This window comes from Solanum verrucosum, unplaced genomic scaffold (genome assembly GCF_900185275.1).
Source record: "Solanum verrucosum unplaced genomic scaffold, falcon-dt-bn FXZP01000022.1, whole genome shotgun sequence".
Taxonomy (NCBI): Eukaryota; Viridiplantae; Streptophyta; class Magnoliopsida; order Solanales; family Solanaceae; genus Solanum; species Solanum verrucosum.
The window spans coordinates 2,249,049-2,267,454 of NW_026020086.1; the positions used below are offsets into that span (position 1 = coordinate 2,249,049).

General features: G+C 34.7%; 4 protein-coding genes across 6 annotated transcripts in view; 2 read left to right on the forward strand and 2 right to left on the reverse strand.

The window, feature by feature from the left end:
- The window catches only part of LOC125824498 (uncharacterized), a 263,589-nt gene that overhangs the window by 102,922 nt on the left and 142,261 nt on the right, over positions 1-18,406 (forward strand). The window lies entirely within an intron of this gene.
- Positions 1-18,406, reverse strand: part of LOC125824540 (probable E3 ubiquitin-protein ligase RHY1A) — a 293,655-nt gene that overhangs the window by 84,968 nt on the left and 190,281 nt on the right. The gene's annotated exons all lie outside the window — the stretch shown is intronic.
- Positions 502-3,982, forward strand: LOC125824631 (uncharacterized). Its single transcript, XM_049504030.1, has 5 exons — positions 502-1,708; positions 1,876-2,425; positions 2,520-2,828; positions 3,182-3,236; positions 3,311-3,982. The coding sequence occupies exons 1-5, from the start codon at positions 502-504 to the stop codon at positions 3,980-3,982; spliced, it is 2,793 nt and encodes a 930-aa protein (XP_049359987.1).
- On the reverse strand, positions 12,398-13,525 carry LOC125824632 (metal tolerance protein 1-like). Its single transcript, XM_049504031.1, has one exon. It carries the CDS (start codon positions 13,523-13,525, stop codon positions 12,398-12,400), a length of 1,128 nt encoding a protein of 375 aa, XP_049359988.1.

Below are 18,406 nucleotides of genomic sequence, written 5' to 3' on the forward strand. Positions count from 1 at the left end.
AAATGGACGATGAACTCAACAAACACTTAATAATATATTCTCACCTTCTGCCCCTCTTCGTTCTATTGTTTTTTTCTATTCCGGGAGATTTTTATGCTAACACTATCTTTATCTGTTTGTTTCTTTGTAGGAAATTTGGAAATGGATAAGATTTGGATGCGTTGTACTGACACATCGAGTGATGTTTATTTAAAAGGAGTTGATAATTTTCTTCAATTTGCCTTTCAAAACTCCGAAGTAGAAGGTGAAATTCCTTGTCCTTGTACACAATGTAATAATGTTTCCAACGGGTCTAGAGATGAAGTGAAGGAACATTTAATACTTTTTGGGATAGTCAAAGGATACACACGCTGGCTTCAACATGGAGAATTTGCACCAAAAAAGAAACTCATTAATCAGGATGCAGAAGGAAAAGAGCAAGGCGAACCATCTCAAAAGAAATGAAAAGAGCGAGATGACGATACGTTTGAAATGATTTATGATGCTGCAGGTCCCAAAATAATGGATGATTCTAGTGGAGTAAAGTTTCAACAAGGTGATGCTTCAGAACCTACTTCCAAAATTTTCAAATTATTGGAAGATGCTTCACAACAACTTTATCCAGGTTGTGATACATTCTCTAAGTTATCACTGATTGTGGAATTGTTCCAAATCAAATGCCTTCATGGTTTGAGTGATAAAGCAACCGATAGCATATTGAAATTGATCAAACGAGCACTTCCTTCTGGTGAAACTTTACCAGAGTCATTCTATGGAGCAAAAAAAATGATTCAAAATTTAGGTCTTCGGTATGAAAAGATACATGCTTGCGAGAATGATTATATGTTATTTTGGAAAAAAAATGCAAAAGCTGAATCTTGCTTGGTTTGTGGGGAGTCTAGGTGGAAGTCAGTGGAAGGCCAAACAACTGATGGAGCTATTCAAGGAAAGAATGAGAACAAAGTTCCTCGAAAAGTGTTACGTTACTTTCCCTTGAAACCAAGATTGCAGAGGTTGTTTGTGTCATCAGAAATTGCTTCAGACATGGCATGGCATCATGATCGGCGCTTAAAAGACGGGGTTCTAAGACATCCAGCAAACTCTGAAGCATGGAAACATTTTGATACAACTAATCCTAGTTTTGCTAGAGATCCACGTAATGTTAGACTTGGATTAGCATCTGACGGGGTAAATCCTTTTGGTAACTTAAGTAATTCTCATAGCACTTTGCCAGTGATTATTACTGTATATAACTTATCCCCTTGGATGTGCATGAAGCAACCCTATTGCTACTTGTCTTTGTTGATACCTGGTCCTAAAGCCCCTGGAAATGATATCGATGTGTACTTAGAACCATTGATAGATGAGTTGCGAGAATTATGGTATTATGGAGTCGATACATTTGATGCTTCAAGAACAGAGAACTTTTGTATGCGAGCAGCACTCTTATGGACTATCAATGATTTTCCAGCTTATGTAAACTTGTCTGGATGGAGCACAAAGGGAGCTTTGGCTTGTCCTTCATGCAACAAAGACACTCCATCTACTCGATTGAAGTATGGTCGTAAGTTTTCTTACATGGGTGGTCGGAGGTTTTTAGCATCTAATCATAAGTGGCGGAGTAATAAACATGATTTCAATGGAGAAGTTGAAAGAAGACCTGCTCCAAATATTCTATCAGGAGATGATGTTGTACGCCAACTGCTTGCTTTGGGAGACATGAAATTTGGTAAGACCCAGAAAAAAGCAAGTACAAAAAAAGTAAAGGCATACATAACTGGAGAAAAAAAGCATTTTTTTTAGGCTTCCTTATTGGAAAAATAATTTAATACGCCATAATTTGGATGTGATGCATATTGAAAAAAATGTGTGATAATATTATTGGGACATTACTAGATATTGAAGGAAAAACAAAAGATAATTTGAATGCTCGTTGCGATTTGAAGGAAATGGGTATAAGAAGAGATTTACATCCAACTTATAGAGATGGAAGATGGTATTACCCAGCAGCATGTTATTCTTTATCACGAGATGAGAAGTCTAAAGTATGCAAGTTCTTGAAAGTGGTTAAGGTTCCAAATGGTTATTCTTCTAATATATCACGGTGGGTGAAGTCAGAGGATCGTAAAATTAATGGATTAAAGAGTCATGATTCACATATTTTATTGGAACAACTGCTTCCTCTTGCAATTCGTGGAGTCGTGCCAAGCAATGTCTATGATGCTATCACCGAGTTAAGTATTTTTTTCAAAGAATTGTGTTCGGAAACACTAAGGGTTGATGTGTTGGATCAACTTGTAGCTCAAATTCCAATAACACTGAGCAAATTGGAAAAAATATTTCTACCAGCATTTTTTGACGTTATGGTTCATTTAGTCATTCATCTTCCAAGAGAGGCTAAGCTTGGCGGACCTGTACAAAATAGGTGGATGTATCCTATTGAGCGGTATGTTTTAAATTTATAATTTTGATTTAATTTTATGTTGCTTGTTAATTTATCTTGTTAAAAAGAAGTTTGAGTGATATGTTATATCATGCAGATTTTTACACATATTGAAATGTTATGTTCGTAATAGAAATCATCCGGAAGGGTGTATGACAGAAGGGTATATTGTTGAAGAATGTATAATACTTTGCTCAAGATATTTACATGGAAGTGCAAAATGGCATAATCGAATGGAAAACAATCATGAAGTTGATCATGCTGAGAAATATAATGGATTATCAGTATTTGAACAAAAGGGTTCTCCTTTATTAAGAGATACATCAAGAAATCTTGAAGAATTTGAGCTAAAACAAGCTCATCTTTATGTCTTGAGAAATTGTGAAGAAGTTCAACCATTTCTACGGTATGTTTTGTTAGCTTTCCCTCATCTCTTACCGTTATTTTTGAAGTTACCTCGAAATAAAAAATTCATTAATGATCTTTTCGTTTAACATTGTTCTAAGTGAGCATGTTGTGCATTTGCCAAAATAGATTTCTCATTTATCTGAATAATGTACTATTCTTTCCATGAAAAATCCAGATTCTTTAGTTTTTGATAGTAAAGTCTCATTACCTAACATCATCAATTTCATGACATGAAAAACAATGGAGCCAAATGGTCTCCTATTGTTTTCATTTTCATAACCTCTGCTAGTTTAAGGAAATAGTGAAAGGGATTTTTACTTTTTATATAATTAACATTTATTTGTATAACAGTGAATATGAGAAGAGCAATAAGAGCATGAACTTTGATGATTGGTTTTTCCATCGAGTAAGTTTTTACTTATAACATATTAAATTTGTAATACTTATTTATTATCATTGATTAATTGATTTTTTGTATAGATTGTCCAAATGCGCAAAGAAGAAAATTCACTTGCAAGTTGTGAATTGTATTCTTTAGCTAGAGGTCCTTTTGATGGAGTTCAAAGATTCAAGGGGTATGAAATAAATGGTTTTAGATTTCATACTAAACTACTCGAGGAAAAGAGGAAGACGCAAAATAGTGGTGTTTTAGTAAAAGGAGTGGTGAATGGTCAAAATATCAATTACTATGGCGTTCTAACTGAAATAGTAGAACTTCAATATTTCGGAGGTAAGCGCATTGTTTTGGTTAAGTGTGATTGGTGGGATGTTGATAAGAGTGGAAATGAAGTGAAAATAGATAAACATGATTATGTTAGTGTTAACACTAAGAGAAAATTAGCTACAAATGAACCATTTGTACTTGCATCTCAAGTAGAACAAATTTTTTATGTTAAGGATAATCTTCATCCCAATTGGTCAATTGTTTTGAATGGTCATTCTAGTTACTTTATTGGAGGTGCTATTGATGAAGATACCTTTCAACAAGATGCTTGTAATGATTTCTCGCATAGATTTGAGGATGATGAAGACTTCATAAATTGGAAAAGAAATGATTTGGATGTTATTAGCATTGATGTTACTGTAGCTGATGATATCACTGAAGACAACGAATCAGAATCAGAAGCTGATGATGAAGATTTATTATTGTAAATATTTGGAAGTCTTATTTACTTTTGAGAATTGATTTTTATTTTAATAAGTTACTCCAACTATATGTGAATTAGTATTATTATTTACAGGTATACGTTGATGAAGTTTTCAGTTACATGGAAAAAAAATTGTTATCAATATACTAAAATTGTTATCAATTTTTCAGAACACTTTTTGGCCACTAGGCCATTAATATACTAAATATTAATAGTTTTTAAGGGGATTTTTTTCCTCAAACTATTGACATCCATTGTTCCCTATCCTTTTTCTGTTGGGATACTCTTCGTTCCTATATCATTTTGTCATGACAAATTATTATACTATTAAGTTAATTATTGCCACATTTTTTGGTACTCGAAACAAAATGTTAATTATGTTATAATTTTTTATTTTAAATTTATTTTTATGAGGAAAATTTTACTATTGTTCCAACTAGTTTCAACACGATCATGAAAAAACTTAATAATTAACTATAAAATTTTATCATCGTAAATAATTTATGACTATCTTTTAGTATGCCACAAATTTTTGAACTTGAAAAATATTTATTTAGCTACGAGTTTTTCTTCCAATAATTTATAGTGGCTAAAAAGTTATTATTAGTATGGAAAATTTATATTTATGGCGAAAAATCACAGTGTTATAAAATTTCATTCCGGCAAAAAATTTATGGCTATATCTTATAGTTATTGCCACAATTTTTTTATAACTTAAAGCAAACTTATTTATTTAGCTACAAATGTTCAAATAATTTATTGTGGCTAAAAGTTATTATTACTATGAATTTACGGCAAATAATATTGAATTGCTACGATATTATATTATAGCGAAAACTCTATGGCTATTTCATTTAACTATAGCTACAATAGTTTATAACTTGAAGTAAAAGTATTTATATAGCTACAATATTTTGTGTCAAATAACTTATTGTGGCTAAAGGGTTACTATTGCTACAATGACTTTTATCGCGTGACAATAACGTATAATTAGCTATAGAACTTTGTTGTAACAGTAAAATTATAGCTATTTAGGTCATTATTGCCACATTTTTTAGCAATTATAGCAAAAGTAAGGATTTAGCTTTATCAATTTAATTGTCGTGGCTATGAAATTTGACGAATTTTTTGATAGCCACAAATTGGGAATTTTTGTGGCTATTACTAAGTAATAGCTATGATTTTCAAATTCATAGCTTAGATTTCGTAGCTATAAATACATTTCTTGTAGTGGTTGCTGCATCTGTCAAAATTGCAAGACTGTTAGCTTTAATACCTCCAACAACCTCGACAGCCATAAAGATGATGCAAAGGACAACTGCAACACACAGTTTCCTCATCGATGTTGATCTCTCATGTGCATCCTTAGACATGGTATTAACATCTGAGAATCCACACGGTGCTTAACCATAGATTTTACCATGTACCTCAATTACATGTCCATATTGTTCCGCGTTCTGCGAATTAGCCTTGGTTTAGCATCTTTCTTGTTGAATAGGTACCTAATAGCTGCATGGTCAGTAAAAACAATCACTTTAGTACCTACCAAATATGATCTAAACTTGTCGAAGGCGAACACTAAAGCTAGCATCTCCTTCTCAGTCACTGTGTAATTAGCTTGTGTAGAGTCAAGGGTCTTGCTTGCATAATAGATCAAGTGGAACACTTTATTCTTTCTTTGTCCCAACATTGCACCCACTGCTATGTCGCTTGCATCACACATGAGTTCAAATGGTAGTCCCCAATCAGGAGCAATTAAGATGGGAGCCTCAAATAAGTTCCTCTTCAACATCTCAAAAGCTTTCAAGCACATCTCATCAAAGTCAAACTTCACCTCCTTCTTCAAAAAACTGCACATAGGTCTTGCAATCTTGGAAAAATCCTTGATGAATCGCCGGTAGAAACTTGCATGACCAAGAAAATTACGCACCCCTTTTATAGAAATGGGAGGGGGCAATTTTTCAGTAAATTCTACCTTGGCCTTATCAACCTCTAAACCCGACTTCGACACCTTGTGACCCAACACTATCCCCTCTCTAACCAAAAATGACACTTTTCCCAATTTAAAACTAAGTTAGTGTCCTCGCATCTAGCAAGTACTTTATCAAGATTCCGGAGACATACCTCAAAAGACTTTCTAAAGACGGAGAAATCATCCATGAACACCTTTACAAAGTCTTCTACCATATCATGAAAAATGGCCATCATACACCTTTGAAAAGTCACTGGTGCATTGCAAAGTCCGAATGGTATGTGTTTGAAAGCATAGGTACCATAAGGACAAGTGAACGTGGTTTTTTCCTGATCCTTGGGTGCAACCAAGATCTGGTTGTAACCGGAATACCCATCTAAGAAACAATAGTACTCCTGCCCTGCTAGTCGGTCAAGTATCCGATCAATGAAGGGAACCAGGTAGTGATCTTTCTGGGTGGCATCATAAGTTTCTGGTAATCCATACAAATTCTCCAACCGGTCACTGTTTTAGTAGGAATCAACTCATTATTTTCGTCTCTTACCACTGTCATACCTCCGTTCTTGGGAACACATTGCAAGGGACTTATCCACTTACTATCTGAGATTGGGTACACAATTCCAACATCTAGCCACTTTATTACTTCCTTTCCTACCACTTCTTTCATCAAATGATTTAGCCGACGTTGATGTTGTGCACTTGGTTTGTGATCATCTTCTATGTAGATTATGTGCATACATAACGCAGGACTAATCCCATGAATATCAACCATCTGCCATCCAATCGCTTTCTTTCTCCGCTTTAAGATCCTCAATGCCGCATCAGTAATTCAGACAATTCTGCAGAAAGAATAACATGCAAAGTTTCATTCACCCAAATAAGCATACCTTAGGTGAGACGACAAAGTTTTTAGTTCCACCTTGGATGCTTCTTCTATTAATGGCTTTGGTGGGGGGCCTAACTCACGATCTAGTGACTCTGCTCGAAGCTTACGAGTGTCAACAAGTGCTAGATTCAAACATGATTCTATCTCTTGAGCCTCAGTATCTCTATCCACCTTATGACCTACTAAAACTCTCTCTAAGGAATCTTCGGCACAACTACTTATGATTCTACTATGTGATCAATCACAGTAATAACAGACAACTCTTCATAGATAGAAGGCAATTTTAAAGTGCGATAAACATCGAATACCTCTACCTAATCATGTGCCCTCATAGTTAATTGACCAGCTGCTATATCAATCAATGCCCTACCGTGACCAAGAACGGACGTCCCAAAATAAATGGAACTTCAGAATCGGGTTCAAAATCTAAGACCACAAAATCCACCGGAAAAATCAAGGAACCTACTTGCACTAACACATCTTCTACCACCCCCTCTGGCCTAGCAATAGATCTATCAGCGAGTTGGAGAATAACAGTGGTTCGTTTTGGACTACCCAACCTAAGATTTTGATACAATGATAAGGGCATCAGATTTATACTTGCCCCCAAATCACACAACCCGCGGGCATGGACACTTTGCCCAATTGTAATCTGCACAATAAAACTACCCGAATCTTTTAACTCTTTGGGTAGTCTATTTTGAATTCTAGAGCTGCACTCCTCAGTAAGTGCTACAGTTTCATACTCCGTGAACCTCCTCTTGCTAGCCACAATGTCCTTCATGTATTTAGCATACTTCGGAATACCCTGCAAAATGTCAACCAAAGGCAAATTAATATGAACCTGTTTAAGGAGGGAGAGAAACTTACCGAAACATTCATCCTCATTCTTCTTTTTGAGCCTTTGTGGAAACAAAGGTGGTAATTTCTTTTGAGGAACGGGTACCTTAACATTTGAGCTTTTTACTACCTTTTCCACTTTCTTTTCTTTGGTACTTGCCTCAGTATCTCTCTTCTTTGGAGCTTGTTCCTCTAATTGTAACCCACTTCTAGTACTTACCGCGTGTAGTTGCTTTAGGTTGGGTTCAGTATCACTGAGCAGCCCACCTTGGGGACGCAAGTTCAGAGAATTAACTACTTGCGCAACTTGTTTCTTTAAACTCATTTGGGACATTTGGATGTTTCTGATGTTCTCATCCTGCTTATCTATTCTAGCATTTAGTTTGGTCCCTATTTCAGTTATGAGCTTTTGGAGTAGCTCTTCATTGGTCATCCCCTCTTTTGGTGCACTAGGATTTGCGCCTTGGTTAGGATTTTGGTATTGTTGCCCAGCCCCTTGAGAACGGTATTAGTTAGCCCCTTGCGCCTGATTTTGGTTTTGGTTCCCACCTCATGAGAAGTTAGGATGGTTCCTCCAACTAGGGTTGTATGTGTTACTATAATTTTGCTGACCTTTACCCCTTTGCGCATTACCCACATAGTTTACGGAATTCAGGTTTACCTCACATTGCTTGATTTCATGAGCTCCACTACACAAACCTCACACCAATTGGCTGCGTGTTAACACAACGTTTATCGGTGCATGATTTAGAGCCATATGTTTAAAATGTAAGGCTATGTTATGTTGCATAGCATCTAATTTGGCATTTATGGCAGTAACTTGATCTACATCTAAGGTCCCTGCGGCCTTTTGGGTTGTGGTTCTCGGCATTTCCCCCTCATATCCTGGGTTTCCTTTAGAGAGTCTATTGAGTAAGTCAAACAACTCTTCACATGTTTTTGCTAGGGTCTGTCCACCTGCTGCACTATTAAGAAGTACACGAGCATTATAATCTAAACCCTCAAAGAAAGTGTGAGCAAATACCTCATTAGTTTGCATGTGGTGCGGGCAAGCATTCAACATTTGTTTGAAACAAGCCCATGCTTGGTACATGTCCTCCCCTTGATTTTGCCTAAAGCATAATATCTCACTCCTCAACCGTGCGATTTTCTTGGATGGAAAGAAACGACTCAAGAACTTTCTTGCTAGGTGATCCCAGGTAGTGATGGAGTTTGGTGGTTCAGTATCTAACCAATGCTTTGCAGCTCCTAACAACGAGTATGGAAACAACGTCAGCCTCACATAGTCCGATGAGACTCCAGTTGGGATGTATGTCAATGATCTCTATAAAGTTCCTAAGGTGGATTTGAGGATCCTCGTGAGGGAGATCAGTGAATTGCCCATTAGAATGAAGAAGTTGTACCATGCCTTGTTTTAGTTCAAATCTACCCCCGGTGAAGGTTTCCTAATACTAGATGCCACATTAGCTGTGAGTGGGACTGCCACATCACGGACTAGTCTTGCAGGTACTATAGGGGGTACCGCTTAGTTGTTCAAGTTCCCGGGGTTATTCACATTGTCTTGATTATTGTTCTCATTGTCTTCTTGAAGACCTAGCCCCAATTCTCCATGTCGTCCTTGATTAGCCATTTTCCTGCGCTGGCGTAAGACTCTTTCGGGTTCGTTGTAAGGTTCGACAAGTTCTCCCTTTCGAGCCAGACCTGAAAGTCAATTGTCTGCAATATACAAGCTAAGATCAAGTAATTAATACTTGAATATTCTATTTGTAGACTTAATAGGATCGAATATAAATCAATTTCTAAGTCCCCGGCAGTGGTGCCAAAAACTTGTTGCTCCTAATTGCACGCACAAGTGTACGTGGTCGCGCAAATAGCATAGTGGCTCTTAAAAGAACCAGATTATCGAATCCAAAGGACTTGTCAATTAACTATTTACTAAATTATACTAGTCTAATTATTTATTTAAGAGTGCTAAAAGAGTTTGACTTTTTATTTATAAAGAAAAGAACGTAGGAATTAAATAATAAGATTACTTACAGTGATTGGGCAAATTCCAGGAATGCAACATGCAATGAATCTCATGTATCATATTCTTGGCTTAGAACTAATTTTAGTTGTCAAGTTACTGATTTATAGGCTTAATTGTATGAGTCAGGCTACACACCTCTCATTGCCTACTCCAGTTAGTTTTCTAATTACATCGTTGAGCGGGGATAAATAGACTAACTAGCGAGAATTTATATTTCATCTTATTTTGTAACCAAGCAAGTTGTTCGTCCGGGTGTCACTCCTGAACACTAATCACCTCAATCAAATGGGTCGACCGAGCTCTCTATATTCTCTGGTCTATCTAACCCCTCCTCTCTCGATTTTAAGATTAGACAATAGATTTATCTTATGGTGCGCAAGCATAAAATACTAAAACAAGAATATAGAAGTAACTTATAATGACAACCAAGAATTAATTCATAAAACTTAAATATTCAATATTTGATTCGTAGCTACAGCCCCAGAACAAGGGCGTTTCTCCACTAATCTCTAGGAAAAGAAAGAAAAAGAAAATAACCCTAAAAAATATTGACAACTTTTTCTTGTAAAGTACCTCCTTATTGATCTCCTCTAATAATTATTTTTATGAACTATTTATAGATGTAGAAAATCTTAAATAAAATAATTGATTCCAAAATAAACTAGAAAATCAAAACCAAACGGAATTTGAATTCCTAATTCTACGCATATTCGGTAACCGCCTCAGCCGCTGCTTCAAACAATCTGAAAGTGTCTTCCACTGCTGCCACGTGGAAGCATTCTCTTTTTCAATTGAACTTTGCAACTTTATATTTTATACATTATTATATTGAATTTAATTCATTAAGTTGTCTGTTTGATTTCCTTCTATAATCTTTCATTTTTAATTCGTTTTAGCTTCAAACTTTTTCAACTTTACACCAATTTACTCCTACAAATAAAATATACTATTTAACACAATTCATAAAATTCATGCTCAAAAAGGACAAATATAAATAATAAATATGAAATAAATAATGATTAAAAATATGTATTTTTGGCCTCACATTATCTATCTCTATTTAAGGTGTCCAATTCACTTGATAATAGCTCGAGGATGATTGAGCTAGAATAGTTGATTGAAGATATGACAAAATTTAATGTTAAGCTTATTGGTGATTATGTCACTTGTAGGCTCTTTATTAGTCCATTATGTGAGGTTGGCAAATGAACGAGTTAGCATGGCTTAGTATTATAAGTTTTATTTGACGTATGAACTTTTGTTTTATCGGAGAATTAAAACAAACTTAACATTTCAAAGTTCGAAAGTTGTCACACCCTCGTGTGACTTGTATTGTTTCATTTGACTGTGCTGGTTCTAAATAAAAATGCTTGATGCAGAGAGAGTGATCCTGTTCAACAGTTGTTCAATGAAATAAATGATGTATTTTTTTTCTCTTCCTGCAATATGTTATGTCAATCATACTAAACTATGCTCCTTTTATCTTTAACGTATCTGGTAAAGTTGTTGTTACGTGTTCTGCTGGTCATGATTTGAAAAATCATTATTTAACTTAAACCAAGTCCTTGTACAACACAAATGTTAAACTAATGGATCATGTTAGACCATTGAGATTATAAAACTAAGCTCATTTAGTAAAGACAAAGGGAGTAATGTCATAATGGCCTACTATTATGTTTGTTTCTGTACTTACCTTGTTTGTTTCAAAATACAACGAAATACGTACAGATATACTTTGTAAGACTTCTCTAAACCATCTTTCATTTTCATCAGATCTGTTTACTTTTCATTTCATCAGTTTCTCCGTTTTCAGAATGATGCTTTAGTTGCTGATATCGTCCCCTCAAGTACCGTTCTTCTTTATCTCTCTCCTTTGCCTTTACGTAAATGTACGATTTCTGTTTTGAGTGTGGTGTGATTACAGAAAATGAAGATATGCATAAAATAGAAGAAAAGCAGTGCATTCAACTACTTGCTAAAGTCGGTGCTGTATGTTGTACACTCGCGATGAATGAATTATTGCAAGAAGAAGATGGAGAAGAGAATTGGGAAGCTGCTTTTGACAAAGTCATATCTTTCTGGTTTCGCCTTTTGGGGAATGATATATACCTACTATGGACACAAGTGGTTGGATTATCCCCTTTCTGCTTGTGCAATGCACAACTGCAGTTTTTATGGTAAGGCCTTCTCTCGATATTCATGTCTGACATTGACAAGCTTCCATCAAAGACACACTGAAGCATCATTGCAGCTGCTACAGTGGCCATTCTCTTCTCTCTCTTCTTTCTTTAGTGATGCAATGTGGTTTTGTATGAAGTAAGTGTAATCATATGTGTTTGAGGATTTATATAGAGATAGTAGTAAGTACTGAGTTATGTGCCCAGCTTAGGGAGTTTGATAGCATCAAGGATGAAAAAAAGGATCAACAAATTCTTGTGTATTATGTTATTACCGTACTATCAATGAAACTGGCGTTTTTTCCTATGATCTATTTTTGTCTTGGCTGCAGTCTTTGCTTATTATGTCTGCACATGCTGTTTTGTTCTTTATATGTACGTACTTCTGCGTGTTCGTTTTATGTAAGATACTTATATTATTATATACTGGTGTTTGATAGTTTTATCTCTTGAAACTTGTTTAAGAATGATACAGTATTTTCCAGTTTATTCTGCATATTGTCATTTTTACATTTTCAATACTCTCTTTCTATTTGAATGGTTACATGGCTAATGTTATATTCCCTCCTAATATAATCAACCACTTTATCCAGCACCATGTCAGCATCAGGTTTAATATTGACATGACAAGCCAAGAGTACTTTTCCGACTGTAATCGCCCATATGTGCAATTCATGGATTGCAGCAACCTCCTCCATCTCACAAAGCCCCTTCTCAAGTGTTGTTGCATCAATTTCTCTCGGTGTGCTCTCCATTAATACTTCAAGAATATTCCGAATCATCTTAATAGTTGTGGCAAGAACAATGACGGAGAAAATGAGTGTGCAAATTAGATCAATGATTTTCCACTCTGGTTTATACCATATAATAGCTCCTCCAATCATGACCCCTATGCTCTGAATACAATCTCCTAATACATGAAGATAAGCCCCCTGCACATTAATATTCCACTGCTTCTTTTTCTTTTCACCTTCACTCTCACAGGAATCTTTAAGTAGAGGCACAGCAGTGTGATGATCAGCGTTATGTGCTTGGTTCGAAGGTCCCTCATTATGGTGATGGTGCCGGCTAACACTTATTCCATGTATATCATGTGTATGCTCTTTGTGATTATGGCCGTGGACGTCATGATGACCTAACAAGAATGCCATGATGAGGTTCACTCCTAATCCAAATGCAGACACGATAAACATGAGGAAGCCTTGAACTTCACCGGTATCATGTATAAGACGAGCAATGGCTTCATAAACAAGGATACCAGCTAGAAGCCATATCATTTGGATAGAAACTAATGCACCAAGTATCTCAATTCTGAAAAAACCATACGACTGGCGTGGATTAGCTTCCCATCCTGATGCCCAAAGTGAAAACAAGGATATTGCAAAAGCTGCAACATCTGATAGTAGATGAGCTGCATCTGTCAAAATTGCAAGACTGTTGGCTTTAATGCCTCCGACAACCTCGACAGCCATAAAAATGATGCAAAGGACAACTGCAACGCACAGTTTCCTCATCGATGCTGATCTCTCCTGTGCATCCTTCGACATGGTATTAACATCAGAGAATCCACACAGTGCTGAACCACAGATTTTACCATGTACCTCAACTACATGTCCATATTGTTCCGCGTTCTGCGTATCCATCTAAAAAACAGATTTTTAAAAATGCCAATCAATAACAAGACAAATGAGTCTAACTGTCTCATGCATATTCTAAATTGATCCTGATGAGCCCAGATAGAGTTAGTATATAGTACTGTCTTTATACATAAAAGGAGAAACTATATAATTAGATATACTCCATTACCATATATAGTATTACCTGTACTTTCAAAATATTACGTATCTTACCACTAATTAAGAGTTTCTTATCATATATTGAGGAACATATACCTAGATACATGTATTTTTGCTACCAAATATATTAAAATAGGGAGAGAGGCGAGTGAGATTTGTTATGTATCCCAGATACCTGTATCTACTGTGTATCTAGTATGATTCACATGTATCTAAGATAACAGATACATAGGAGGTAGGCGAGAGATTTGTTATGTATGAATCTGGACGCATCAAAATCTGGTAAAATTTGTAATATTGCAAACTAGAATGTATGTAAATAAGTAACTCCTAAACTAGTGAAATTTATGTAGGTTTCCCTACATAAATGACAAACACAAGAACAAGTGCAAACAAATTCAAAGAGATATGGATTCAAAGGGATACCTTGCAAAACCGAGCTGAGACCTTTTTTTTAGCCCTTCCAGGAGGTTTCACTTTTTTACTTCCTTGGTGATTCGAACTCACAATCTTAAGATTGGAAGCGACGGGTGCTTATCAACCAAACAACTTCCTTTTGTCCGAGCTGAGATTTCAAAAGGGTTATGCTATATATAGGAATAAAATGAGGTATATATATATACCCTATGGGAAGGAAGAAAAAAAAAAGGGAGATGCAAAATTCCACTTTTCCAAAAAATTCAACTGAGTATATTTATATTATATTTTATAATACCTATCTCATAAGAGGGAGTTTACATGCCAAAGCAAGCAGTAGGTCAACATGTCTACTTTGGCATATAGGGGCATTTTGGTTATTTTTCGTGGTTACTTGTTTTGATTCGTCTGTTTTATTTGTTTTAATCTATTATATTATTAAAACTTACGTAACAATTTAAAAGACATATAAACAATTCGGTTGACTCTTAGACTTCTATCAATGCCACATAAATTGAGACAAATAAAGTAACATGTATTAGTTGAAAATGACGTAAAAGATACTATAAATTCCAATTATTAACAACTGGAAATATCAGCCACTAAAGCATTTTTCTGAAAACGGAGAAACCGATGAAATGAAAAGTAAACAGATCTGATGAAAGTGACAGATGATTTAGAAAAGTGTTACAAAGTATATATGTTCTTAAATATTTCCTTGTATTTTGTGAGTCGTGACAGGCAAGGTAAGTACAGAAACAAATTAACATAATATAGTAGGCAATTTGTGACAGTATATTCCCATTGTCTTAATTACTGAATGAGCTTAGTTTTATAATCTCAATGGCCTAAAATGATCATTTTTTTTAACATTTGTGTCCTACAAGGACTTACTTTAGTCTAAATTGATGCATTATTTTAACACTTGTAGGGCTAGTTGAGCATTTTATCTTCTGGTGCAAAATCAAAGCAGAAAAAGTTCAGTTTCTGCCTTAGATGTGTATGCTAAGTAAGATGGATATGCGGTTATACAAGATTAGACAGTAGTAAACTTGAAAGTGATCACATTCGATACAAGGTGCAAATAGAGCAAATGAGAGGAAGTTGTTTGAGAGCGGGTTTAGTCATGCATATCCTATATCAAGGAGACAAGGTTGACATAAAACAATATGGTAGGGAGTTGTCTCGAAAGACCTATAGTTTCTTGGAATCCATGCAAATCTAGTCCATGATCATCGTTACTTTAAGGTCCGGAAATGAACAAGGCAGCATGACTTAGCTTTACAATTCTTTTGTTTGACATAATTAATCAGAGTTATTTTACATTGAATAGTACTGATGCTAGTACTATATATGCTCCTTTTCTCAGTTTGATTGTCCCGGAATGATAAGATTTTTCATGCTTCTGCTAAATATGAACGTGACATTTCCATCTCGACTGTTTTCTGGTATTAGTTCTAACATATATTTTAAAGAACAGTAGATTACATGTTATAAAACCATTTGGATTCCTTGAAACTGTCTAATTGTGAATTCTTTGTTTAAAAGTAGTAAGAATGATACAGTATGTGCCAGTTTGTTCTGCATATCTTCATATTTTACATTTTCTTTTATACTCAAACACAGATAATACATTTTCTTAAAGGCAAAGAAGGATCAGAAGAACACAAAGGAGAGAAAAACAAGAAAACTTGAGGGAATGATATCAGCAACTAAAGCATTTTTCTCAAAACGGAGAAACTGATGAAATGAAAAGTACTAAACAGATGTGATGAAAGTGACAGATGGTTTAGAATAATCTTACAAAGTATGTGTGTACATATTTCCTTGTATTTTGTGACAGGCAAGGTAAGTGCAGTAACAAACATAATAGTAGTCCATTTGTGGACATTATTCCCTTTGTTCTTTACTGAATGAGTTTAGTTTTATAATCTCAATGGTCCAAAAATGATGCATTATTTTAACATTTGTGTCATAAAAGGACTTAGTTAGGTCTAAAATGATGCATTGGGAGTCATCTTTTTTCTACGATGTTCGAGTTTTTTGTCTCTCAGAGGGAGGGTGAAATGAGATCTTCTTGGTACACAAACAATTACCAGAATGTACAAAAATTGGGGATGTATAAGAAGAAAAGCAGAACACTCAATTCTTTGCCAAACTCATCTGACTAGGAAATAGCCAAAATCTATCATGAACTATTTGGTAAGCTCAATGTCATATGCTGTACACTCGTGACTGATGAATTATTGCACGAAGAGGATGGAGAAGCTGCTATTGACAAAGTCATATCTTTCCGGTTTTGCCTTTTGGGGAATGATATATTCCTACCATGGACACAAGTGTTTGGCTGTGATATATCCCCCTTCTGTTTATGCAATGCACAACTGCAGTTTTAATCGTAAGGTTGTCTCTCGATATTCATGTCTGACATCGACAAGCTTCCATCAAAGACACACTGAAGCATCATTTCAGTGGCCATTCTCTTCTCTCCCCTGATGCAATGTTTCGGAATGTTCAAGCAGTCGTTAAAATTCTATATCTCTGTTTAAGGTTTTATATAGAGATCATATTAAGCATTGAGTTATGTGCTCAGCTTAGGGAATTTGGTAGAAACTAGGGTGAAAAGGATTCGCTAGAATTCAAAAAGTTCTTGTGCGTGTTATTAACGTACTATCAATGAAACTGGTGTTTTTTCCTATGATTTATTTTTGTCTGCAGATGCCGGTCTTTTATATATATGTATTCATGCGTGTTCGTTAAATGTAAGATACTTATATTCTTTTATCGTCTTATTTACTCAAACTATACGTTTTATTTAGTTACAAGTGTGCTGATCAGTGAACTAAGTAGACTCTCTATTTGGCTCTTATTTTAGTTTCCATTTCTGGCCTGCTAATGTTTATAAAGTTGTACTTTTGTGTCTGTTTTTATTGAATCATTTATGTATTTTAATGGCATATTTAGTTTTGGTTAGCTTAGTTATTCTAGGTTTGTACTTTGTATATTGTGGTATCTTGACTTAGCTATTATTATTTTTCTAGGTGATGTTTTCTAATATGCTCTTGTTCTTAAAACTTGGATATGTATGGCCATTGATGTTTGACATCAATTTATAGGAGATTCTTTTGTCCTAATTTCATATGAAAATACTGTAATCCGTGGACGAATCTAGTGTATATGAGTGTATAAACACCTCTTATAATTTTGTTTAATATTTGTATATTAAGTGCATAATATTCTATATCAAGTTTTTAAATATTGTTGTAAAAAAAATAATGTTATTTATAATATCGTATATAGAGATTTTAACCATTGCTGTAAGAAAATAATGAGCTACGCGACTGAAAGCTTAAGAACTGGCTACCTAAGTGCAAAGTAGTATTGTGGGCTGTACTTTTTCGCTAATATCCCAAAATATAGGAAAAAGGAAAAAATATAGAGCAATTTTCACATTTAGCAAACATAAAAATCACATTTGTATGTTATAGCAATAGTTTGCATAATTGCGCTCCATAGCAAATTTTATATTTGCTATGGAGCTTTTGATTTGTATAATTCGCTAGATACATCCAATTTTATACAAATTGTTCAGTTTTGTATAAATTCATGTATACATTGTAATTTGTATAATAAGATTTGTATTTGTATAATTATAAGTGTATATGACAAAAATATATGCATTTAGATTTGTATATACACTTTTCTCTCGCTTTATACAAACACAAACACATTTTATACATTTGTTTACCGAATGGGTAATTGTATATCAAAAATGACTAATTGTATATCAAAAATGACTAATTGTATACCGAACCAGATGGCAAAAAAATGGGATGTTTGCTGCGAATTACAAATAAAATACACTATGACTATAATATTTAATTTGAATTAATAGTTTGCTATTTCATACAATTTTCCCAAAAATAGAGCCCTAATTTTTGTGATTTAGAGTAGATATATCCCTTATTAAAAGGGTGGTGCATATATGGCTCATCGTCTAATAAATAATGCATATTTACTCTTTTCGTTAATATACCTATATTTACCGAATTTATAAATATATTTTGAAATTGATTTTTAATTTCAAAAATATCATGTGGCTTCAAAAAATTATCTGACACTTTTGGAGGGATTAAATAAAACTGTGAGGTAATTTTTTAAAATCACGTGATATTTTTGGAATAAACAAACCAATTTTAAGATATTCTTGGAATAAACAAACCATTTGTTAGACAATGATAGCACCATTAAACGAGGGATATATCTATTCTAAACTGCAAAATCAGCTTATCCAAAATACATTGCAAAATA

Excerpts from the sequence above, each read along its gene's own strand:
- LOC125824631 (XM_049504030.1), top strand. The coding sequence starts at position 502 with ATGGATGATTCTAGTGGAGTAAAGTTTCAACAAGGTGATGCTTCAGAA. Across the intron at positions 2,426-2,519 it reads TGGATGTATCCTATTGAGCG|ATTTTTACACATATTGAAAT; the intron begins GTATGTTTTAAA and ends TATATCATGCAG. Across the intron at positions 3,237-3,310 it reads ATGATTGGTTTTTCCATCGA|ATTGTCCAAATGCGCAAAGA; the intron begins GTAAGTTTTTAC and ends TTTTTTGTATAG.
- LOC125824632 (XM_049504031.1), bottom strand. The coding sequence starts at position 13,525 with ATGGATACGCAGAACGCGGAACAATATGGACATGTAGTTGAGGTACAT.